The 26,462-nt window shown below is 44.4% G+C and overlaps 1 protein-coding gene across 2 annotated transcripts in view; it reads right to left on the minus strand.

The window, feature by feature from the left end:
• The window catches only part of MBTD1 (mbt domain containing 1), a 696,883-nt gene that overhangs the window by 625,168 nt on the left and 45,253 nt on the right, over window positions 1-26,462 (minus strand). For both annotated transcript variants that reach the window (XM_085617153.1, XM_085617152.1), the window contains exons 2-5: window positions 13,411-13,612; window positions 12,011-12,144; window positions 8,718-8,832; window positions 8,547-8,629 (exon numbers count right to left, since the gene is read on the minus strand). In XM_085617153.1, the coding sequence (XP_085473279.1) occupies window positions 8,547-8,629; window positions 8,718-8,832; window positions 12,011-12,144; window positions 13,411-13,612 (534 nt within the window). The remainder of the gene's footprint in view (window positions 1-8,546; window positions 8,630-8,717; window positions 8,833-12,010; window positions 12,145-13,410; window positions 13,613-26,462) is intronic.

Consider the following 26,462-nt stretch of genomic DNA (forward strand, 5'->3'; position numbering starts at 1 on the left):
TATTAAGTTCAGTGCTGCCTTCTTATATTAGAACTTGAAATATTTGTGGAATAAACTACAGTAGTAAAGTGAATATCTCAGATGAACATGTCTGGCAAAATGTGGTATGCTTTAAACACTCAGAACGAGGTAATGGGAAGGACAAGATGGTTTAATAAAAGAAACAACGACAAAGGCAAAGGGCAGGGAAAATTTGCATGTAGAAAGCATTTTAGTTTCAGGAGCCTGAAAAGTACTCATTATGTAGAATTGTTGAGGGGTTGGTAGGAGTACGACGAGAGTGGACTGCATTGACAGGGGTGCATGATTAAATCTGCATCTCTTCACTGCATAACCAATGCCAGATATAAACTCTCAAAGAGCAGTATCACCAAAGAAACATCCAGCATTGGCAAATCCAATAGGTCTCACCCATAAGCAGGCTATGGGCTTTGGCAATGTGTTTTAGCCGTGCTGTACACCAGCGTGGCTGCTGTTCAGCATGGCTAAACGTTAGAAACATGGAGTGGGGTAGATTGGAACAGGGTAGATTGGAGTAGGGTAGTTTGGGATAAAGTAGAGTGGGTACATTTAGAGAGTGGAGTGGGGTAAGATTGCAGTGGGGCAGACTGTAGTTGGGTAGACTGGGGTAGATTATAGTAGAGTAGAGAGGGGTTGAGTTGAGTAGAATGAATTAGATTGGAGTGGGGTAGAGCGAGTAGAGTGCGGTAGATTAGAGTTGGTTAAAGTGGAGTAGACTGGAGTGAGGTAGATTGCAGTGGGGTAGGCTGGGGTAGACTAAAGTGGAGAGGGGTAGAGCGGGGTTGGGTGGATAGGGGTAGAGTGGAATTGTGAAAAAGCGCCTCTTTTTGCATGGTTAGACCTCTACGTTTTGACTGGTTTTAATGTGGTTTCAAGTCTAGTGCACAGCGGCCCTGCCAATCTGGCACCCTATGCCAGTGCTCCTTCTCTAAAACAAACCCCAATTGGTATTTCTGGCCTCTGCAAGTCCCTAGTAACTGGTACCTTGGGTATCTAGGGCCTGAGAGCTGAAGAGGGTCCTTTGGGACCCCCTCACTGGGACCATGCCACTGCCCTTGCAGCCTGCATGCCCCTATGAGGGAGAAAACAACAAAGTCTACATGACACCTAGTCTGGTTGCCATGCCAGCTGAACACTGCCTGGCAGCATAGGTAACTCACCCATCTTGCAGGTCTCACAGTCCTAAGGCAGGGTGCACTATACTACAGGTGAGGGCATATCTGCATGAGCAGATATACCCCTACAATATTGGGCACCATTTCCTAATATTGTAAGTGTCAGTGAAGCCATAGAGCGTACAAGGGCTGAGAACCTTAACAAATCTAGTTCCACAGTGTCATGATGGCTTGACTGAATACAGGAGTGTTTAGTACCAAACCATTCCTTTCAAGAAACCCACACTGATGCCAGTGTGGGATTTATTGTACCGTTTTAACAAGAGGGCATCTTAGAGGTGCCCCCTGAATTCCTACCAACCTTGGTGTTGTCTCTGACCGGCTGAAGGCAGCCAGCCACTACCAGACATGTTTCTGGACCCCTGGGTAGAGAGCCTCTGCTCTCTGGACCAAGAAACAATACACATCCTGGGCAGAGGTGTCATGCCTCCTCCCTCATGATGGGCCAGTGTGCCGAGAAGAGGAGCTCCAAAGGCCTGCTGCCTTTGTAATGAGACCCCCAGCCTCTGCTGCTAGCAGCAGATGGCAGCGCATGGTTTACAACACATTTTGGGCAGAAAAACCATCGGAAAATGAAAAGAAATGGGTGGTCTGCCAACCCTCCCCCTTAGGTAGCGGTAAGCGAGGTGAAGCACACTTCTCAGTCCCCGCCATCTTTAGGGTGAGGGACCCCTCTAATCAGAGCTAAGGAGGACACATACAACCAAATTAGGCAACCCAATAAACCCTTGGAGGCTGGGGTAAATCTTAATCAGGTGAGTGTGCCTACAAGGGAATTGTTCACAAAATATCTTATTGATTCAAAAGAACTGTATCTAAGAAACCCTAGCTGGTGACTACAACAAACAAAGTTGACAGAATAAATCATATTCATTCAAACTGAATGTATTAGCAAAGAAAGAGGAGGACGGGTGTATACTTTTTTAGAAAAATACAAATTTATATAGAAAAATGTATTGAGATGGACTGTTTATATATCAACTGGTTTCTCATATACACTCTTGTGGTCACCCATTTCAAACATTTTCCAGCAAGGAAAACATCATTGAGACGGCACCGGCATCCAGATAAGGCACTACCTCAATAGTGACTAAATCATTTCAATGGTCCGCCTTAACACCACCGGTAGGATTTCCATAGGGGGTGTCCCATACCTTGTCGAGTCAATCAATTGAGGCGAGCGTTACCTGTGCATCAGTCCTGCAGATTAGATGAAGTCATCTGCTCCTAATCATTAAAAGCCATCAAACCCCAACAGATTGCATTTATTCAACAATTCAGGGTCTTCAGTTCACATATGAAAATTCCATCCTGAAGATGGTCTTCTAGATGAGAAAACGCAACACGACCGAAATCTCGACAACTTTACCCATTTTCATGCTTAAAAAAACTCTTTGGAAAGGTTCATTGCAGTCTCAATGATGTTCTCCTTGCTGGAAAATGTTTGAAATGGGTTAAAACAACAGTGTATATGAGAAACCAGTTGATGCATGAACAATCCATCTCATTAACTTTTTGTATTCACGTGATTTGCATTTTGTACCCTAACTTTCAAATGAACTTTTCCATATTAATTTGTATTTTTCTAAACAAAACAAAAAGTATACACTCGTCCTGCTCTTTCTTTGCTAATACATTTGTTTTGAATGAATATTATTTAATCTGTCAATTTTGTTTGTTGAAGTCACTAGCTAGGGCTTCTTAGATATAGTTCTTTGAATCATTAGATATTTTGTAAATAAATTCCCTTGTATTCCCACAGGAGGATGGCATAATAGAGGGCGCAGTTACCCCAATTGAGGTGCCCTACCCGCTACTCCCCTAAATCGCCTCTTAAATGTTTTATTTTGTTGGCTCCCACAGACCTGGACGCCAGATCTGCGACGACCTCAGGAGAAGAAGATACCCTGCAGTAGAAGCCAGAAGATGATAAGTGCCTTGGCCCCGGCTCTACCGGCCTATCTCCAGCTTCAACGACCCTGCGACATGTCTAGAAACAACGACCTCCAAAACCCCTGGGAGGCCTGTTGCCTTAAAAAAAAAAAAAAAAACAATTTCCCCAAGGACAGCGGACCTGTCCAGAAGAAACCGACTCCGGATCCAGGGGGATCTGAGTCTTCTGCCCACTCTGCACCCGACACCCACGGACCGAGTCTGAGTGGCTCACCTGTGCAGTGAAGTCTCCCAGATGATCCAGACCTAGTCTCCAGCATTAGCTGACCTCTCCTGCCCTCCACGACAGCGCCTGCAGTGTGAATCCAGAGGCTCACCCACGACCGCGACCGGCTCCAGGAAGAAGATTCCAATGCCTAAAGGCCACCCTGCACCAGAAGACCCTAGGCCTTGTTGAGCTGAACAGACGGTGCCCCTATGACTCCCTACATCCTAACTTACCTTGTCTGTCTTTGGTCTTCCTCCTGCAACCTCCAGCGCCATGTCTGCAGCCCCTTTGTCAACCAAAGAATCCTCAATGAAAAGTATTGCCCGCTGGCGGTGCAGTTTTGGTACCTACCTGATCCCGGACCACTGGCCCTTGCAGACCTTTGGATCCGAAGACTGAAATTGCAAGTTCAATACTCACCTGTTTTAACAGCGATATTGTTTTCCCCATAGAATAACATTGGACAGTTTGAAAATGTCCCGATTTTTTAAATTGAAAAATATTTATGATAAAAAATGTACTTACCAGGGAGGCATGGCTGGCAGCCGAAGGAAATGGCCACCGCCTAGAGCAGCTCCGTGTCTCCACAGACACCCCTCACTATCCGCACACTAATCCGCAGGCAGAACCTTCGTAACCACGGTGGGAAAGTATCAGAAGACATCGGGCTCTGAACAAACTCCCCGTTCTTATTGGCGGCGACGCCAATAAGAACGACTGCAGCCTCTTGGGCCGGCAACAATGCACGCCCTGGGCAAGGTGCTAGGTCTCCTCCCCCAGGATGGACAGGGTGAAGCTTCAAAGGCATGTCGCCTTTGTGACCAACACCAGACTACTTGCTGTACTCAGCAACTGGTCCCAACCAGTTCTAGCACCCACTCTGGCGGGAAGACTGGCGGGAAACCCCAAGGGAGAAACGGGGATGTGCCAGCCTCTGCCAACCCCACCCTCAGGTGGGGGAGGCGAGTTGAAGCACATCTCCAGGCTCTCGCCATCTTGAAGATGGGGAGCCCTGCCCAAGCAGGACTAGGCTCCTTCCCCCCTCCCACTGGAGAGTGGCAGGATAGGGGGTGTACCCACCCCAGGGAAGGGACCCATTGGTCCCTGCCCTTTACCTACCTGTAACGCCCCTAAATTTAGTATTTAGGGGCACCCTGAACCTTCCTTCCTCAGATCCCGAATCCGAAACAAGCAAGAAGAACGAGAAGAAAGAAGACCTGCCGTGCAGCTGCTAACAAGAGGACAACTCCAACTGACTTGAACCCAGCCCTACAGGCCTGTCGACCCTCGAACCTGCTCCTGCAAAACCCCGGCGTCTCCAGTGGTCCGCAACCTCGAAAACCCCGGAGGACCTGACTGTCTTGTGACTCTAAGCATCTGGGACTCCCACGAGCAGTGGTTCTGCTCAAAGCAAGTAACAAACCCCTGGTGCCAGCCAGGAAACGCGACTCCTGCACATTCTGCAAGCGCCAAGCCTGGCTTGTGCCAGAGTGGACAAAGACCACAAGGACGTCCCCCCGGCGACTGTGACCAAGAATCCATCACCCAAGGACCCTCCTCGACGCTCCTGATGACGCCTGCAGCCTCAGAACCAGGGACCCCTCCAACTGCGACCAGCAGAGGATAAGATTTCCCGACACCAAAAGGCACCTCTGCACCCGGCACCCTGTGGCCCCCTGAGCCCAACTCCTGGGTGCCTACCTAACCTACAGCTTCCCAACTTACCTCTCGAAGTGGTGGTCGCACCTGAAGAATCTCCGTCCCCAAGCTTGCAGCCTTTGTTCATCTGGTAGCTTCTCCATTGAAATCATTTGAGCGCCCAACAACTCAAAAGCACCCTATACCCAGCAGCCCGAGTGCCCCTGGAAGTACAACATCTATCCTATTCTACTTCCCCACTTGCCATGTGTAAGTGACCAGGAGCCCAGCTCCCACAGCCGCGTGGCCTGCCTGCTAGCAGCCACCAACCAAAGACCCCCTGCCCGCTATAGGCTAACATTGGGCCTAACTCTCTCTGCACCCGGCTGCCCCTGTGCCGCTGAGGGTGTAACAACTGCACCTACCTGACCCTGGGAGACCGAGTCTATGTCCAGAACCTTAACTCTGCCAGTCGAGTACTTACCTGAAAGCAGATAACCTACATTTTCTCCATAGGGCAACATTGACTGGTTTCACTTGGAAATTCTTCTAAGTGTCGAGTTTTGAAACTTTAAAATATTTACAAAAATTCAGCCGATCAACGAAAACGAAATTACTCACCTGTTATCAGGAGAGATCCCAGTGCTGGATCTTGGTGCCCAGCACTGACCCTGAAAAGTAATTACAACTGTACTTACCGATAACTTGATTTTCATCCATAGGATAACATTGCCTGGTTTTTGTTGATTTTTGAAACATACAAATATTCCTTAAAAATCGCCTGTGTAACAATAATGATTTCTTTCAACTGTTAACAGGAAAAGCAACAGGGCTGGATCCAGGATACAGCCCTGAGTAAGAAAATCATACGCAAAGTAACTGAAATTGCATTTACTTAAAAACTCCCATTGAGCTCAATGTTATAATTGTGTTTGAATTGTGTTGACTATTGCAACAACTGTAACTATTGCATTTAAAAGTCTATTGCTTATTGAAAGTATAGAACTACAGCATTGTATTCTGAGAAAGTATTTTGATACCTATTGTTGATTCTAAAATAAAACTACTATAGATTTTTATATACAAAACAATTGGCCTAGAATTCAGTTCTTGAGTGTGTGACAACAAATGCTTTACACTGTCCTCTGATACTGCCTTACTAGTCGACCAAGCTACCACTTTAGAGAGTAAGGTTATATCCAACTTTAGCCTCTGCAAAACCTCTGGGGACTGTGGACTCTGTGCACACTGAACCTTACTTTGGTGCAGTGTATACAGAGCCACTTTCTTACAACTACACACAGCCCTGGACTAGAAGCAACTGCAACTGCAAAGATAAGCACTACCTTATGGTGATAGGCCATCCGACACATGGCCACCCCAACCCTTGACTAACTACGAAAAGGCAAAAGCGGTGTAATGTGTGCTACCAACCTCAGCACACAAACAAAAGGTGCAAAACAAATCCAAAACAGCACTTTTCTTAAACGATTTTCACTCTGAAACATTTGAAAATTGAAATAGCTTCATAGGATGACAGTAGGGAGGAGATTTAAGCAAGGAAGTAAGAGATTCAATAAGATGGTTGCTGCTGGCAGCAAACCATAGTATTACCAGTATTACTCTGGCTTGCACTAGAATTTGGTACACTTTGAGGTAGCCCTGCCAACTGCCAAAAAAGGTTCCAGACATTTTGAAATGTGAATCAGGGTTGGCAGAGCACAGGGAGAAGTTAACATTGTTGAGGTAAAGGCACTCAACATTGACACACTATATCAAAACACACTGACAAGAAAATATAGCAATACTACCATAACAGAAAGGAAAAGTGATCCTAAGCTTAAAAGAGAACAGGACTAGAAAAATAAACCCAACCCTATCAGGAATGCTCAAATAGTCCCCAATAAGTGTGAATCCAAAATATTTGCAACTGATATGCTACAGCTGAACTTCACATTCTCCTCACAGGTACCAGAGACTAAAAACACTGCCCAGGAATCGGTGGAACCTCAAATACAGAACAAATAAACATCATACGGTGGCTGAAAACCTGTACACTGCTCGAAAGCTACCGGGATCAACCTTTTGCACAGTCAGGGAAGCCTCATTATCTATTATTCAAAGATGTTATACAATCCATCAAAGAGAAACAAAGAGAAAGCCTAGTCAAAGACCATAGCACTGCTTAAATTATAAATTAGTCCAAATTGTAAAACAATTATGGATGAAAGGGTTAAGTCACATGGGATCACAAGTCTTCAAGACCTAACATTAAATAGAGTGACAAGAGAGGAGTCAATGTCACAAAGAACTGAAAAAGCACAGTCTTTGAGAAAACCTATCCCACAATAACAACCTGAACACTTTAGAATGGCAAAGATTATAGCTGTAAAACCTTGATCTATAACGTTCTCATCAATTCCTACCCACAATGTGACAGACTTGGCACCCAGAAGAAAGGGTAAAGCAAATGATATTTTACAACCAACTACCAAAATATAAAAGGCTAAAATAAAATACCATGCTCTTTGCCAACGGTTGAGCCCTCCACCCATCCTCACACCAAATGGCCACATAATAGATCAATTTGAAATATCATTGTACATTTTTCCTTCTCAAATGCCTCACTACGCTGAAGTAAATGCATGATTTATTGAGATTTTGCATTAATTTCCTATCCTGGTTTTTCACTTCCTCCAGGGTGGAATGACTCTTCCACCACCCTTCACATTTTCTTTTACCTGTTGTGCTACAATATTTAAAAGAATTGTTGAATACAGTGGTTTTCATTTTATTATATGCAAATGTCAAAAGCTACTAGCCAAACTGTTGAAATCTTCAAATCGAGTATGTGCATTAAGTGTATCTATTCAGAAATAATGACTATTTCTTGCAGGACAAACACAAAAAAGGGACAGGGAAAGTATGCACAACAGAATGAATCAGAAATTCTACATTTGGCTTTTGCTATGTGTTAGACCTGTCAGCCCTTTGGCAGTTTCCTCCTTAATTATTATTTTTGTCCCCTGACCCCTTCTCAATTTTTTTCTGTCTACCAAACTTTTTTTGGGTACTGATGTAGAGGTTCTGGGCGCCTCACCCTCACTACCTGAGGGAGAGGCGCAAGGTGCTCCACTGAGGTAAATAAGCAAGGAAGGTGAGATTCGCAAAATGGTGGTTCCAACTGTCACCTCAGCACCTGGACCATGACTGCTATGGGAGGTTCTAGAACCTTCTGGACCTCTCTAGCAAGTCAGGTCCAAGGTGAAAAATAGAGGTGACAGCAGGGTCAAAAGCTACTAGCCAAACTGTTGAAATCTTCAAATCGAGTATGTGCATTAAGTGTATCTATTCAGAAATAATGACTATTTCTTGCAGGACAAACACAAAAAAGGGACAGGGAAAGTATGCACAACAGAATGAATCAGAAATTCTACATTTGGCTTTTGCTATGCCATTCAAGCACAAGGTACAATGAGGGCACACCAATTCACGCAATTTGTTTAACATAATACATGGACAAAGTCGAGGATGCATTAGTAAATACTTACATGTCTGAAACATGAAACCGGAGCTGCTATAAAGTTATTGCTTGTGATGTAGTTACCCCATGTAAATCCCTCCAATGGGATTGCTGAAACAAAATACATTTTATCAAAAGGCTGAACAAGGTGGATACTTGTATCTATTCACAATAAAAATATTTGTAAAAATCCCATTACCTGGTTTTGATTTAGTTTGATTTTGCAACGTGGCTTGATACTGAGCGTAAGCTGCTAGTTTTGCAACCAGAGGTTGTTTCTGAAGCACTTTTGCCTGTTTTGTTGGAGGTTTGCCCTGGAATGACATAACATTTTAGTGAATACACAATGACATCCTTGTTTGAAGAAACCTTTGCAAAATACTGAAAAATGTAATGTGAAAAATAATTACATCATAGCATTTAGGAGGCAGAGTAGTACATTAAAGAACAGAGGCTGGAGGGCATGGTCGACACGACCAAGGTGCGGACACACTGCGATAGTGCTTTAGGCCTCCTCCCCCATCTATCACAATCTTGACAAATTTGCTGACACACAACTCACATGTGAGGCCTCTGAGGATCCACCCCCCCCTCCCCCGAAACTGGCACTTCATGTCAGCAGAGGCGACCTTTGGTGTCAGGCAGAGGACCTCAGGCTCCCGGCCAACAGGAGCGAGGGTGCCCGCCTGCTGCTGTGGTGCGGTAACCGATGCACCTGCACGTGTCTGCTGCCTCTAAGGGCCACTCCTGCCGCATCACCTGACCCAGAGAAATTACCGCAGGTCTGTCCTCAGACATTGGGACTGCGAGGCAGTGGTGCGGATGCCCAGGTGGGCCTGCTGACCATGGGCCTGATCCTGGACTGCTGCACCAGCCGGTAGGATGGACCCATGGGCCTGTAGGCGGGTAGCCAACCTGGCGCTACGGCTATGTGGCTATGGGAGGCTACAAACCGCCAGATGGACCCTGTTCTCTCTGGGGCTACCACTGCCGAGCTACCTGGCCTGGAAGACTTGCTACACCTCCTGCGGAGCCACATCTCCCCTGTCACCCTAAAGGGAACTCACCCCTCTGATCATGAAGGCCTCAGTGCATGTCGGCAGGAACCAACACTGCACACGTAGGGTTTTTGCTGCCCAGGTGATGGCACTCTTCTTTGATTCCCCTGCTGCAGATGGGCCCGGACCATGCACCACTCATCCTGCTCCCCCCACCGCACTGGATAGGCAAGTGGGTCAGGAACCGCCATTTACCACTGGATATACCTCTGCTGGGTCCTTCCCCATGATACGAGGCCCCTGGGGCCATGCAGACTACTGCTGGGTGGCGACACTGCCCTGGCAGATCGCACTGCCTACTTCTGCCCTTGAAGTACTGCATGGACTCTAGGCGAGCTCTCTCCCTTCTCCATCTTTACCGCTCCTGACTGGCTTAGACCTCTGCCACTCCAACTGCTTGTGTTGCCACCTGAGGTCCCCAGGTTTTTAAGCAGATCGGAGACCAGGCTATAAACCTTTAGTGGTGCCTCCATCCACTCCTTTCACCCTCTAAGGGCCTGTTGGATAATCGGTGGTCTCCAGTTCTGGCACCACTTGGTGAATGGTCCTTCTGGGTTTGGTCTGTCACAGGAGATCCCCCTAAATAGCAACGGGAAAGGAGAAAAGCTCCGCTGTACACATCCAACACAAAAATACATATTTGCGGTCCCTTCATCTGGATTTGCAGCAGAGCGGGGAAAACCACCCGCAGGTGAACTCTAATCATGTAGACACCATACTACAGGCCATTCACACCTCCAGGGTAGTGTGTAGGAAGCTGGCTCTGTATATGGTAGGCCACTAGGTGGTTATACCGTGCACAGGGTCGAGAGATTCCACAGAAGTGTACAGGGCTCCATGTAAACCCAAAGTGCTCTATTAGTGATAGTGTGGGAGAGCAGCCTTAGGCCTAACAGAGAGGAGTGTAAAACATTGATTGCACAAAATGAGACACACTACTCAAAAAGCAGATCCAACCCAAATTTTTTTAAATAAGCTTTGTTCAAATTTTATTTTAAGACCAAGACCTTTGCAAAAAGGAGAGTACGTTTTTCAGGGAAAATACTTAAGACTTTCAAAAGTCGACACTTGGGGCAATTTTCAAAGAGTTCAATGCTATCCTATGGAGGAAAACAATAATGCTGTTATACAGGTAAGTATACGACATACAGTTTCAGTCTTTGGGACCAAAGGTCAGCAAGGGGCAAGGGTCAGGTGAGTACCAAAACTAAACCGCCATGGGCACAGAGGCAGCCGGGTGCAGAGGTCAAAATTGGAATTCAGACAAATGCGTTTCAACAGGGATGCTTATTACATTATTAAAACTAATAAAATAGAAGAGGTTTTAAGAAAATATAAATATGTAAAAAAAATGTTTTAAAAACCATCAAAAGATGTCTGTATTCCTTGGTTCTGACCAAAACGTGGGCACCACAAAAGAAAAACAAGTGAGTTCATGTGGTCAGGCTGAATCAATTACTTCATGCATACCATTGTACTTAGAACAATCTACGTATCAAAAGGTAATGCAGGATCAAGGTGGTGGCTGCTTCTGGGCATTACAGCAGGAGAGATTCGGAAATACTTGGTGAACAATGGACAATTTAAAAAGGTCAGAGCATTAGAGAAAGGTGTAGGACTTTAGGCTGAACAAAGAAAACACATGCTGAAAGCATAACTTCTTTCTAGGGGCTTTAACCAAGTAGCGCACTAAAGATTTGGTGAGTTACAAATTATTTTATTTAACTTTTGTATCAAATGAAATTTAAAACTGGATTAAAAAAAAAATTATAAGTGTCCACTCTTATCAGAGTTTAACAAATCTCATTAAGTAACAAGCATTTGCAATGCAATAGGTCTCGCATTTACGAGAGTTTGAGCTATTGACATTGTAAATAACAATGCCTTTTATTTATGTTTTTTTTAAAACAGATAAATAAAGTGCATTGTCATTTACAATGCCAATAGATTGAACTCTCGCAAATGCGAGACCTATTACATTGCAAGTGCGTTAGGAGAGAGTGTGTCCTGCCTTTTCTTGCCGGCAATAGCAGGCAGGACAAAGCTCTTTGAGAAAACAGTGCTCGGAAGCTGTAATTAAAGCCTACCAAGCAACAATACACCTAACAGAGGGTGTCCTCATGGGAGGTTACAAAATGGGAAAAGGAGGGACTACTAAGCCTATTGACTAATGAAAAGCCACAGTTTACAATAGACAATGACACAAGCCAATGAAATAACTGGGTGGAGAGTGGGTGGAGCTTCACATCCATACGTTAATACAGCATGCCTTACAGAGTGGCGCATGCGCTGCCCAGGCCCAACCTATAAAACCTTAACAAGCTCTCAAATAAGAGATAATTAGTTCAATCAACTCACTTGAATACTTGTCAATTAAATAGTATATTTTATTTCAAAAGTACATTTTGGTTAACACAAAACTTGAAAATATTACCTGAAGTCGTGCAAGAATACTTGCTTTCTTTGAGTTAGAGGAATAACTTCTCGAACACGAAACACTGCAGAAACGCTTTGTTTTAGAATAAAATGCATCTCTTACTCCAACCATGCCACACATCTCACATGTAGCTGTTTTTAAGAAAGCAAAAAAACAATTTTTACATACTAATTATTGAAAATAGCACAAATTACATAAAGGACAAGTTTAGGTTTAAAAATATGAATTTTAAAACTCCAATATAAATAAAATAGACACAATGTGTGAGACTAAACAAACCATTACACAAGGCAGCCTAATGTCAGACATTCAAGCAAACTGGTCTATTAGCATCACAATTACATTTGCCAAGAGCCCAAAAATGTTGAATTTGAGGTACGTTTTTAAATGCTAGTATTAAAATGACATAGCTAGTTCTCAAAAAATTACAAATACTAGGACTTCTTATTCTCACTAAAGAGTTCACTAGATACATGTGCATAATTAGAACAATATAATTATATTCCCTATGTGTTAATCATTGTTCTCAGCAAACCCACACTCAGACAGGGTTCTGTTCGGATACATGTTTTTTGAGAGTTAAAGAAAGTGTTGCTAGTGGCTTTAAGGGACTATGCCAAGAAATTAATGTTATGCCAATTACAAACATTAACATCCATGACTCATTATTTATGTACTGAATAGAAAGATAGGACTATCTTTTGCAGCTCTCCATATTCGAATCCCAGAAACTAGATTTAAAAGTGAACTGCAACAATCTATTTAGGAGCAATATACAAAATGCTACCTTGGAATGAAACAATACGGACTTGCAATATTGTACTTTCCTTATGACCTTCTACTGCCCTTTGTTATTTGAAAGTGAGAAATTTACTGAATTAGATCAACAATGAACTATGAGAGTGACGCATGTTTTGCTTTTATTGCCTCAAAGGAATTGGCTTTTTAAAACTTTTAAATTCTAAGGAGATTTTTACCGTTGATGGAGGATCAACTATTTTATGTAATTGTATTAATATTGTCAAGTTGAAAAAACTAAACTACAACGACTCCTGGATTGGGATGGAAATGTATGATATATTTTATATTCCAAAAAGTCATAGTGGCCTTTTCCTGGCAAACATTTCCAGGTGCTCTACATAAAGTTAGGTTCCAGTGGTATTTCAAATAGGTACCATTGCCAAAGTCGTGCTTTCTCAATTAGTCATTTAAATAATCGTTTACATATTCCTTTGCCCCAGAGATTCAGAATAAACAGCACAGGACTGTCAGTTTTCCCAGATGATGTATCTAAATAGATGTTAAAATAGCTTGCACAATGGCCTCCTGTATTAATATTGCAATGGGGATATCTGGATATCTCACAACATAAACATAGTAGGAACGTGCACACATACCCATGCCAGATTTGCCATCCGGATAAGTATAGACCTGCCCATTATTCTTAATAATTGGGAGGCTGGATGGTAAAGGGGCAACTTCTTCTTCACTCTCATCAGAGCTTGAGCTGCTGCTCGTGTCCTCACTACAGCTATCGTAGCCGTCAAACATTCCAAAAGAATCGTGCCTCTTTCTTTCTGACTTGGAAGGACGTTCGGTCTGAAATGATAGGGCAAACACAGTTTTAGCAGTGTTCAGTCACTCACTGCATTTTATTTAACTACTACAATGTTATGAGAGAAAAACAAATTGATAACTGAAAAATCCAGATAACATATAAAAAGTAGTATCTGACAGATACGTGGTAACATCTTGTAGTGTACAGTATAAAACAAAACTTCAAACCAAAACACTAAGAAACTAGTTATCCGCATCATCATTGACACCTCAGCTCATGCTATCAGTTATCAAGGGCAGTTGCGTCACACAGGTGACATAAGCAGCAGTTGGGAGAATGCAAGTGTGCAAGAGCTGAAAAAACCCGAACCAAAATGTAGAGCATTATGTTACGAAGTTCAGAGCTCAAACACGAAAATTCTTTTGAAGCCAAAAAGCATATGTATCTTGGTTGGATTTCACATTGCCCTTCCTGGCAAAGTCATTATCAACTTTTAACGTTACAAACATACAAGTTTTCTGTGCATTTTTCCACGCTGCTTTGTCTTTTGCATTGTTCTTCCCCTCTTGACTCTATCTCTTCCTCCCATCTGTGGTATTGCACGTGTGGCACCAAAAATGGCCGCTGCGTGTCACTGGGAGCCGGTGGTGGACGCGGAAAGGCGTCCGTGCGCAAAAGTGCCACTAAAACAAGCACTGGATGACCTTCGAAATCCATATTCACAGACACTAAGCAGAACGGCGTGGATGTCCGATTTCGGATCCCATCGAGGACTATTACGTTCACAACTTGGAGCAAAATTAACTATTTCCCTACCTCCTACTGGCCGGGATGGAAGTATAACTGGCACAGAGGTTTACGAAGATTTTTCACATCAAAACAGCCCTTAGGAAGTCGTGGGTTCACTCCCGGACGACGAAACTGTTATGTTATGATATTTCTATGTCGTTCTATGGCATGCTTCCTCGTGCAGGCTTCACGTTCCATAGAATATGGAACGTGGAGCAGGCAAGAGGATGTGGCAACAGTTGAGCCTGGACGTGAGACTGACCGGTCTGTTATAACTTACTTCCTCCTTCAATCAATAAATACAACTTTATTCGACCAAATCTACGATGTTTATTTAACAAAATTGGCGACGATCGGGATCTTTGGAAGAACGAAAACCACAGAGAAAATTTTTCATCAATACCAAGCGAGAGAAAGTATTTGGAACCCGAAGCTGCAAAGAAGTGCTTCTATTTTGTTACAATAGAGTGTAATACAGTCAAGCACCGCTAACTTGAGCATCGGACACACGTACCGGTGAGCATTTTCATTTTAAATAACAAAATATCGCTGTACCGCAAACTAGGCATCAGTTGTAATTTTGAACTGCGTCATAGCCTAGCAACGTTGAGTCCCTGCTCGCGGCAATCGTATTATGCTTGAGGTTCATCGCGCGCAACGTTCTGCTGAGAGTAATGAACGTAGCGCGTCATTGTTTTCTCGCGCGAACAGGCAATAGCACGTCATCGCGCAGCAGCCATTTTGGAGTGGGAAGGTCGCGTTAAATAAAAAGGAATTCACTCGTCAGTGCAGCTATTCATGCGATCTATACTATCACTGAAGAGACGCTTATGAACCGGTCAGTCAGCGCTAATGATCGCAATAGCGTTACCTTGATTTGCTTATTTACTTACAGCAAGTGTACTTTTTAATGCTGGTACTATCTGATATCCAAGTGAAGTTTAACTTAGATTATCCTACCATCACCTGCTTGTTCTGATTGTCAATACAATTTGGTCTGGATTCAAGTGGTGAAGTATGGACAGTGCATGATATCTTTTCACTGAACAATTCCACTTAGTTTCTACCTGTACTCTTGCTCAACATTCTCTAGTCTGGATTCAAGTAGTGAACTAAGGGCAGTGCATGACATCTTTTTACTGAACCATTCCACGTCGTTTTTTCTTGGAAATTTTTGTTTTAGCCTGTTATTTTAACTTTGACTCAAACCAATTCATACTGATTGAACATCTTTAATCCTGCCATGAGTCAACAAACCTTTTCACAAGCCTTCTGGTCTTCTGGTTCCGAACCTACTCTCAAGTGGACAGAATGGAAAGAATACTTTTTAAATTATATTGAAACTGTAGATTCAGATGGGAAAATGGCTGCTCAACACAAAAAGCGGATTCTTTTACATTCTTTGGGCCCACATGGTTTAAAAACATAATCAAATGAACAAACCTGTTGTTGGCGATGGTGACAGTAATGTTTTTACAGTAGCACTAGCTAATTTAGATAAGTATTTTGCACCAAAAGTCTGTATTGGTATTACTCGTTACAACTTTTTCCAGAGAAAACAGCTAAAAATGAATCTGTTGATGATTATGTCGGAGAGTTAAAAAAACTAGCAGTTGATTGTGCTTTTGGGGCATTGTTGGAAGATTTAGTGCGTGACCAAGTAGTTATGCACGCTTCTAACCCGGCTATTCAAGAGCGCTTGTGGATAAATGGCGACTCTTGTCTTAATGACATTCTGGCTATTGTCCGCAAAGCAGAGACCTCCAGCAGATGTGCCAATGCTTTGAAAACAGATGAGGCAGTAAAAGAAACTGTGGCTAAAATCAAATCCAGTTCTAAAAAAAATGTTTTTGTCAAAACTAAATTAGACGGAGGAAATAAGTATAGATCTAATATCGAACCTCCCAAATGTTACAGGTGTGGTAGTTTAGAACATTTAGCGTTTGCAAAATCTTGTCCTGCTAGGAAAGCTAGATGTAGTGCATGTGGAATTTATGGCCACTACACAAAATCCTGCAGGAGAAAAGCGAAATCTGTTAAATGTATTCAGGAGGAACAAGATTCAGATAGTGATTTAAGCAGCAATGATGATCCAGTCTCTGAATGTTCTGGGGCAGTTAAAAAGAAATTAATGCTAAACATTAGAGATGGATGCCTTATAATTGAAAGCAAACCGGAGTGTTGGATTCACATAGGTCGTGTGCATGTTAAAGTGTATGCTGATTCTGGCTCACCCTATTCAATTGTGAATGAGGAGGTGTGGCAGAAACAGTTTACTAGTAAGGTGGGTTCAAAATTATTTGCCTCTGATATAGATCCTGAGGGATACGGGGGAGAAAATATTGACATACTTGGTTATCGTTGGTTTAAGTTTGAATTAAAAAATCGCCACGCTTATGGAGAATTGTATATTTCAAAAAAGGGTCTATCTGTTCTCGGGTGGAAAGATCAAAAGAACTTACACATAGTTTTAGATCCAAACTCTGATGAGCAAGTTTTAGTTATGGATGAAGGCACCAAAATTGATGAAAAACTGTTAAAAAAAATTCCCCTCTTATTAAAAAAAACATTGGCAACCTTAAGGGGTTTGAACATAAAATAATCCTTAAAGAAAACGCAATGCCAAAGATTCACAAAGTCAGGAATGTTCCCATTTCCTTAAGAGATGATGTAGCTAAAGAACTTGATAGACTAACTTCGGCTGACATTATTGAACCCGTAGAGGCTTCTGAATGGGTTTCTCCCTTAGTCGTCGTTAAACGCAGCAACGGAAAATTGAGACTAAGTGTTGATTTACGCCATCTCAATGAGAACATGGTTATTGATCAGTTTCCCTTGCCCAAAATAAATGAAATGTTAGCCTTATTGGATGGTGCAACTGGGGTAAGAATATTAGGTCCAGAATGATTACTATGTCTGTCAGGCAACTGAATTCAAAGATGTCTAAGCTGTGTTCTGGCCTGGGCTGACTTTGGAATATCCAACACAAATTGCTGAGGGGTGATGGTATGTTCCACCAAGAGGGTGTGCATCTGTCTGATGCGGGAATGTATCTGTTTATAGAAGAGATATGGGCATTCACTCAGTTCCTTTTTTGTAGTGGGGATGTCAAAGGACCTCATTACCCTGGTGGCCCTTGTGGCAGGAACCCTACTCCCAAGTTCAGTTATAGTCAGCAGAGTGGGCCTCCTGTTTATACTTCCCAGAGCAGCACTGAGGGTAGGGTGCAACAATCCTGATCCAAACAGAGTATGTACACATCGGCTTTGGGGCTAGGGCTCACGGTTTACCCGAGTTGGGCGTGGGGATGTAGCTCCTGGTCACACCAATCACAGCTCCTCAGGGAGCCTGGTGTTGGAGGGGCAGGGCCCTGGAATGTGAACCAGGGTACATTGAGGCAGGGACCTCCCTCACAGATGCAGGTGGTTCCACCTGTGTGGTCCCAAAGGTTGAGGGTATGCTGATGACCATGGCGTTGGAATGTTCATTGAATGGGCCTATTATGTATGCTGTATATTGCCCTTAGAACCTTGGTCTTTTATGATTCTGCCACGTTTATCACTTTATTGGCAAAGATGTACTTTACTACTTAATGTGTGATGTTATCTTATTTCTGTTTGCCTCTGCACGATGTTAAACAAATTTGTGTGCTTCACTTACCTGTAAGGAAATATGACTTTTCCCACGTAAGACTGTGTGTCTGTCACTGCCTCGTTTGGATTTTGGGAGGGACGTGGACCTGAATGGGAGTATCCGGGTCCTTATGCGGGAATACCTCACTCTAGGCCTTGATTACAAGTATGTACCGGTTCGGACTGTGACAGAAAATAGGTATGGGCACCAAAATTAAAGTGGCCCCCATTAGAGACTCAGAAAGATAAACAGGCATTGGCAAAGCCAATAGGTCTCGCCTTTGGAACTTATAAGTGTTTAGCCATGCAACAGTTGATGGTGTTGCACCAAGGATATTGTCCTGGATAACCAAACACTTATAAGGACCCAAAGGCGAGACCTATTGGCTATGCCAATGCTCGTCTTCTCTACTATTGTGTTTGTCCCAACCAGGAGCATTTTCATTTCGCACCGTTTGACTGCTTAATGTATTTTCACTGCTGATGTCGCCTTGCTTTCAGTGAATGTCAAAGACTCTTTTCTTCCCTTATCTTCCTCTCTTTAATCCCCCCGCTCATATCTGCTTGCGCCACAGCTGCCTTGCTAATTCTCTGCCACCCACCATGCTATCAATAGATGTCTCTCACAGTTTTAGGTGACACAGTGATGAGAATAATCAAGGTCTTTAAATCGCATTTAAAAAAAAAAAACCATTCTGTCATTCAAGAAACCTAAGACTTTCCTGCTGATGAGAATGTTTTTTTACAACTGATCACAAGCAGCCTCGCAAACCTCTCCCTCTACCAGCTTAAGCAGACTGTTTCTAGGCCTGCTTGGACGATTTTATTGCCATCATAGCAGGCAGTGACCCGCCAGAACTTGTCAAAGATAAATGCACCGGCTCGGTTTGGTTCACTCATAGCAGTTAAACAGGCACTAGCACTTTAAGGGGGTTGTAGTACACAAACATATTCCTCTAGTTGGTGATTGCCCATTTACAACGCAACCTCCAGGGAGCCTCTCAAGGCGTCTGAAATTGGCAGATCAAGGTGTAACGGTGGTTTCTGTGAACATAGGGTCAGCTTTCAGATTTGCAGGCCACAGTCTAGCTTTATCATAAATCACTTGTAAAAGAGTACACACTGTCAGATGAAATATCAACTGTGGGTGTGTGGACCTTGGGGCACGTGAAAAGCTAAGGGTTTGTTAGGTTGTGGACAGAGATCAGGAATGCACAGTTTGAGGCTTCACATAATCGGTTTTAAATTATGCCACACTGGCACCATACTGCCCTCTTGTCCAAATTTCCGAACTGCTAAAATGCCATTTTAGAAATAAACTGGGCTTGGACACTGGCTCAGATTTTTCATACCGGCTCGTTCATGTATGTGGAAAGCCTCATAGGCAGATTAGACAATGGTGGCAGAGTCAGATAAAGATATTTACTGAGGCTCACACATCAAGGTTAAGTCTGGAAGTTGGAAATATAGTTTGGATCAGCAACTTCAAAACTAGGCCACTTATACTCTGTTTATATATTTGTTAAGCATTTCACATCTGTATAGCGCACAATCTGCCATTAGTATGGCATTGTGCTTCTGTAGTCTTCAAATGTCTTAAAGTTTCCATCACACACTGGAGTCTGATTCGGCTTGAGACAACACGTCATCAATAGTGTTCACAAGCATGTCTTTTGGTGCTTCCAGTCAACTCAAAGTCTGAGGGTAGACCTAACTAATAGGCCAATATTATGGAAACCTTGTGGAGAGAGAGTGGGGGCACCATTAGAGATGAAAAGTAAACAGGCAAAGCCACGTCTGTTCATGACATGGGCACCATTTTTTTTATTTACCGATCTGAGCTGGTTTATTTAAAAAGCGGAAGGGCAGGTTGCAGCCCGGACTTGCCCAAACAAATAGACATACAATAAAAATAAAAGCATTAAAAATGCAATTGGTCTCGCCTTTAATTAAGTTAAAGCCATTTGCTTTGCTATAGAATACCATTAGCAAAGCAAATGGCGTTAACTGAATAAAAGGCGAGGCCTATTTAATTTTCAATGCTTGTTTTTAAACTTTGATAAGAAGCATATTGCCATCTGCAACTTAGCATATATGGTTTATGTCATGCTCTTTTTTTTTTAATGTACAGAAGTTATAAATGGAGGCATTCAATCAGAACAAAATGAGTTACCTCCATCCGACAAGAAAAAATCTCATTAAGTCCACCGCTTGATGCTTGAATAGTTCACAACACCAGGGGATTCTTCCTATTTTCAACATATGTCATTCAACAGACAGATGTGGATCACAGGAGTTCACTTGTACTGGCTATGACACACACATACACACACACCACATACACACAAACACCACATACACACAAACACAATCCACATACACACACCAGATGCGTACACACACACCACATACACACACACAAACTCCACATACACACACAAGCACACACAAGTATACACACAACATGCACACAAACACACACTACATACACACATATTACATACACACACACACACACACCACATACAAGCATGCACATATTTCTGTAGGTCCCACATATATCTTCAACAGAAAGTCACTGTACTTCTCCAGTTTGAGATCACAAAAGTGCTCAATGTAATTAAATTCCATCATCCTCATCCTTTGCCGCAAGCGACAGAAAAGTAAACACCAGCCTTCATGTTTAACCTCTTCAGTGCCCATGACGAGATAGTCTCGTCAAGGAGCACGGTTGCGCTGTGCCCATGACGAGACTATCTCGTCATGAACCCCGCCCGCTAATGTAACGCCCGGCACAGGGAAGGGAAAGGGCGGGGCACTGAAGGGGTTAAAGAATAAGACTTGTCCTCTAGGTTTGAACGTATTATTATTATTAAAGAGCTTATAGAGCGCTCAGTAACGCCATCTCGGCGTGTCCCCGCGCTAGAGCTACCAGCAATCGCCGCAAGAGCCTGTGACCTACACAGGGTATAGATGTGTTTTAAGCTTGGACCTGAACAGTGCTTCACTGCTCTCCAGTCTCAGAGCAGGAGGAAGTTTGTTCCAGTGTAGAGCTGCTTGGCACGCAAAGGATCTTCCACCCATTCTTGCCTTCCTAATTCTGGGTACTGTCAGCAGCCCGGCACCCTCCGACCGAAGGGTCCTTGTTGGTTCATAGCGACTGACTAGATCCCTAAGGTAGGCGGGCGACCTGCCCCAGACAATACGGTGACATATGAGGAGGCACTTGAACCACACACGTTTCTTCACAGGCAGCCAGTGAAGTGCATCCAGTGCCATTTGCGAGTTAGCCCTCCTAGGTCTTCTTAGCACCAATCTAGCGGCGGAATTCTGGATAACTTGCAGGCGACCCAGGCAGCCCTCGGTGGCCCCTAGGAACAATACGTTTCCATAGTCCATCCGAGAGGTCACCAGTGCCTGCGTCAGTGTCCTTCTGGCCGCTATGGGTAGGAGGTCCAAGGTTTTGTTTAGAGTCTTTAATACTCCAAAACATTTGCCCACAAGACGCCTTATGTGGCCATCATAGGAGAGAGAGGAATTCATCCAAACTCCTAGATTCTTAGCCTCATCACAAGGTATGGGGGTAGGGCCAAGGCATGTAGGCCACCACTCGGCTGACCAGTTTTCGCTTTTTCCCCCCACCACCAACACCTCAGTCTTAGAGCCATTGAGTTTTAGGCAGTACAGCAAATATGACAGGAAGATGTCTGGTTTAATCGTGGAACTCCATTATGATTAATTAGGTGCCCTCTCAGGGCTGCTGTAGTTGGGGCCACTCACCTCTGGGCCCTGGTGCATTGCATCGGCTGCACCACTGGTAGCTATGCCCTGCTCAGGTGTAAGTGATAACAATCAACCTGTCCTAAGCACAGAAATAGAAACAAGGAGATTAAATACTTGAAGGTGCACTTGGATAAATAAAGCGGGGAGCTGAGCAGAATACATATCCCCAGATGCTGCAGGTGCAGTAGAATATAGAAATCGAGATTGGAGGGGGGGGGGGGTGGGGCGGGTTTACTTGGCGGGCCACAGAACTGCCAGCAGAGGTACTTCAGAGAAAAGATCTTTAGTACAATAAACGTATTTTGAAGAGCACGGACAGAAACTTTAATACATTGAAGTTAAACATTGTGCAGACGGGCTGTGGCTCTGTAAATGGATCATTCTTGATGTACAGATCGTCAGTGTTTACTATATAGAAGGTCACTGATCAATGTAGAGACTGTCAGTGCTTAGTATACAGACTGACAGATTGCAATGCACAAGCGGTTGCAGAAGGAGAAAGAGTGGCAGTTTTCAAGATACAAGTTGTCAGTGCATAGAACTCAGACGGTCAGTTCTTAATCTACAGACTGCCATTGTTTAGAACATAAACTGTCAGTTTTCAATGTACTGACTGTCAGTGCTTAGAAGCTAAACAGACTGTATTCGATGTACAGACTTTCCATTCTCAGCACACAATTAGTGCTCTCTGTACAGACGGTCGGTGCTCGGTGTGTACAGTGAGTGGAGAATGTGTAGCCTCCCGCGGCTCTATGCACAAGATGACATGACACAGTGTTAATGTCACTTGCCATTATATAAATGCACAGACTGTAAAATCGGATCCTACCAATGCCAAAGGTAGGGAGCGACAAAACACAATGCGCAGAATAACAGCTCACAGGTACAGAACTTGAGACCCCTCTGCTCGTCCTACTTGAGACATCGTTGCCAACTAATAGTTTGCAGTGTGCTCCCATCATTCCAACATCTGGTCCCCAGTAATTTTTCCCAGTGCCACTGCACATGAGTGCCCCCCACCCCCCAACCATAAAACAAGAGTATGCTCTGAAAACAGTGTGCCCTCTTAGCGCTTGAGACTGGTCCGCCTAGGTCAGCTAACGGAAACGGTACTTATTGTGGTGGCAGGAGCTCTGCTCATCGCCTGCTCTTACATCTCCAGGGGGCAGTTGCACAGGAGCGCCGCTACTGCTGCAGACAGTTCAAAGAGGGCAGCACGGTGAGCTCGTGCCGGGCGGACTGGCTCTGCCGCCTCCAATGTGCCTTTGTTTATGTGCTCTCCCTATTCACGGTTAACAGGCATCCCAGCCCTGCAGGTATCGGGCGACGTCAGCGCAGCCAGCCAATCCCAGCACAGCGAACCGCTCGAGCCCGCAGTTGGCCAGCTCTGGCTTTGGTAAATTTCCAACGTGACGTCACGGTCAAAGAGGCTCTTAAGGTGGGAGAGGCTCAGGGCTTCCTGTGCAGTCCTTCCCCTAAAATGTGTGCGTTGTGAGCCCCCTGAACCCATGAGTATGCACGGAGGACGCCTGTGTGGACTCCGTTACACCGCTACTCTGTCAGGTCCACGAGGAAGCCTATTGTACTACCAAGTATGAAACACAGAAGTGCGCGGAGGGACAAGAGCTTTGAAGGCAACTAAGTGCACTGCTTAGGCTGACAGGCGGCCACAGACAGCATGGATACTCGTGCACTCAAATCTAGGCCCACCAGGCGGCACAGACACACTTATTTCGGCAGCCAAGTATATTCACATGCACTCACGTACTGAGAATCAAAGGTGCACATGTAATTACAGTCCACAGATACAACTCGACTGACAGATGTGCAAACAGGTGCCAACAGACACTGCGGACGTATCTGCACTGGTAGTTTAACACTGACGGGTGATAATAATACAGACATACTAGTAGCGAAGTGTACACGCATGTGCCCTCACATACAGATCGGCACTGACAGACACACATCTATTGACAGACATGTACACACGGGGACTCAAAGACAAGAAATGCCTGACATTAATTGCTCAATTAACTCTGAAGTAAATAACGCACCCTCACGCAGTTGCCTCGGCAAGAAAACACACAGAGTCTTCCGGGATCCCCCTGTCCTCCCCGTGACCCTGTGCGCCTCCGAGCTCCGTGACTGCTTCACAGCGGTGTGAAGACTTTTCTTATCTGCTTGTTAAATAAACAAGCAGATAAGAAAAGTCTTCACGGCAGCCGTGAATCAGGCGAGCCAGTCCATCAATAAGCCAAAGGGAGACAACGAAAAACCCTCCTTTCCAATGGGAAGCCAGCATTTACCATAAACGCTGACGCTACCCAATGGAAATGAGGGGGGGGGGAGGGGGGGGGGCTCGAGTCCCCTTCTGGAAAGTGACTTATTTACTATAGCTCTCGCAGGCGAGGAGCGCATGCGCGCTCCAACGCCAGGCGAGACCTAAATACAGAACTGTTTTGGTATGCTGATGTGCAAACCTAATTTCCACAGATTATGGTTTATACAATATATAATTTTATCAGTAAAACTGCATGTAAGGGGAAAGTTTTATGACCATATTCAATGGAAAATGTGCAGTTTGTAAAGGACAGTGCGCTACCAAATCATGCTTTAGTAATAAATGTATTAAAAGTGAGTCGTATGGCCCTCGACTGTTGCAAATTATGCGTATCTTCACTGAGACCTTGGGACTGAATATCAACACCCACAAGTCAGTGGCATTTTTTTATTAACGAGACTGCGGCAGATACATCACGGGCATCCGGGCTGACATTGTCTACATCAGGATTTAAATATCTGGGTGTGTACATTGCTCCAGAACCTGTTGCCTCCTGGGATCATTATACAGCCCCGTTCTTACCCCGCGAGAGATTACGTTAAGCACTAGCCCTCGCTGCCTCTATCCCTACTGGGCCGCTCGATGATCTTTAAGATAGTCTCAATGCTATGAATTTTCTACCAACTACAAAATTATCCCTTTGCAATCCCTCAGGCATGGTTTAGACAGGTGAATACGGCTCTGACCCAATTCCGCCTGAGCGGTAGGACATAGCGCATCACCATCCTGGGCGGTAGGACAGCGCTCATCGCAGTCTACCTATAATGGCGGCATTGCCTCCCCAGATGTCTATTCCTACTATGCTGAGTCTCACTTAATACTCATAAATGAATGGTTGCATACATCGCAAACTGATCCAGCATACGCGACAGAGCGCTGGGGGACGTGATGCTCCTAGACCTTCTGTATGGTAGGAAGATGCATGGTAGGAAGATGGGAAGTCACATTCCCCCGGTGACACAAATAGTGCTTCACCTATCGAAACGATTGCTCTGGTGGATGGGTCGGTAAGGGAAGGTTGACACAGATTACACCGTTGTGGGGCGGGAATTTCCTGGGCCGGGTGGAGTCTCTGCCAGGGTTTCGGCAGTGGGACGCAATAGGTATTTCTACCCTGGGTGATGTCATGTGGGGCTTAGTCCTTAAGACCTTTCAAGAGTTACAGACCGATTTTCAGTTGCACCGTCATCAATTCTATAAATATCTAAAGTTGCACCATGCTCTAACCCCAAATCTCGAGATCTCCATGTTCTACCAGAGTTTAATTCCTTGGAAGGTAAATTGTTAACTTGGGACTTGGGCACACACAAGACTAGACAGCTCTACAAAGCGTTAATAACACAAAGAACTACCACACTTCTGGCCCTACGACAGACATGGTTGGAGGACATACCCATGCTAGATGACGACTGGACTGAGGCCCTGATGGCTCAACACGAAGAGGCAATCCCGTCCAGACTCCGTCTCATTTAATTAAAATATTTGCATTGAGTTTACTTAACTAGACATGCCTATGGCTTTGGTATGCCTTCGATGTGGCATGAACCAAGGCACCTTTTTGCACACAGTGTGGGATTGCAAGGCCCTAACAGTCTTCTGGCAGGGTGTGGTGTCATGCTTGGGAGAAGTCTTGTCCTGGGAGGTCCCGTTCAACACCAACTTGATCCTACTCCATAGTACCGAGGGACTAGGGTGTAACAGGTATAAAAGGCATTATTTCTAGGCTTAACCCTATCAAAGAAAGACATTGCAAAGCTGAGGAAAGATGGAACGCCACCCACAGTGGGTACTTGGAAGAAAGGGATGGATCATTGTATGGGGATGGAAATCGCAGTATAGTGGGCATGGGGGTGCCCACATTAACACACTAAGATTTGGAAGCAGTGGGTGGACTACAGGGTCTGTTTCTGGCTCCGGTCCTCACTGTGGACTCCCTCCTCATCGACTCCCTCCTGTATGCAGGAATACAACAATATAATGTCAGACCCTGAGTGTAGGAGAGTAGGGTCTGCTTTCTATGTTCACCCCACTTTTTGCTTTTGCTTTACTGGTTTTCGACTTAGATGTGGCTGTGGGCCTGCTAATCAGACCCACAGCCCTGCTGTTCTCTCTCTAAATTAATACTATGTACTTTAGGTGCATAACCCATTTGGATAGGATCACCTTATTGGCCCCTGTACAGTGTACCCTAGGTACCCAGGGCATAGGTGTACCTGCGCGCCGTGAGAGGTATTTTACCTTTAATATTTTGGCAGTCTATTGGCACCCCTCACACCTACCTGCTCCCTGCTGACGAGAGGCAATTACCTCGAAACACGTGTCCAGGGATGGCATTATTTTTTACAC

Source organism: Triturus cristatus, chromosome 7, assembly GCF_964204655.1.
Source record: "Triturus cristatus chromosome 7, aTriCri1.1, whole genome shotgun sequence".
Lineage (NCBI taxonomy): Eukaryota > Metazoa > Chordata > Amphibia > Caudata > Salamandridae > Triturus > Triturus cristatus.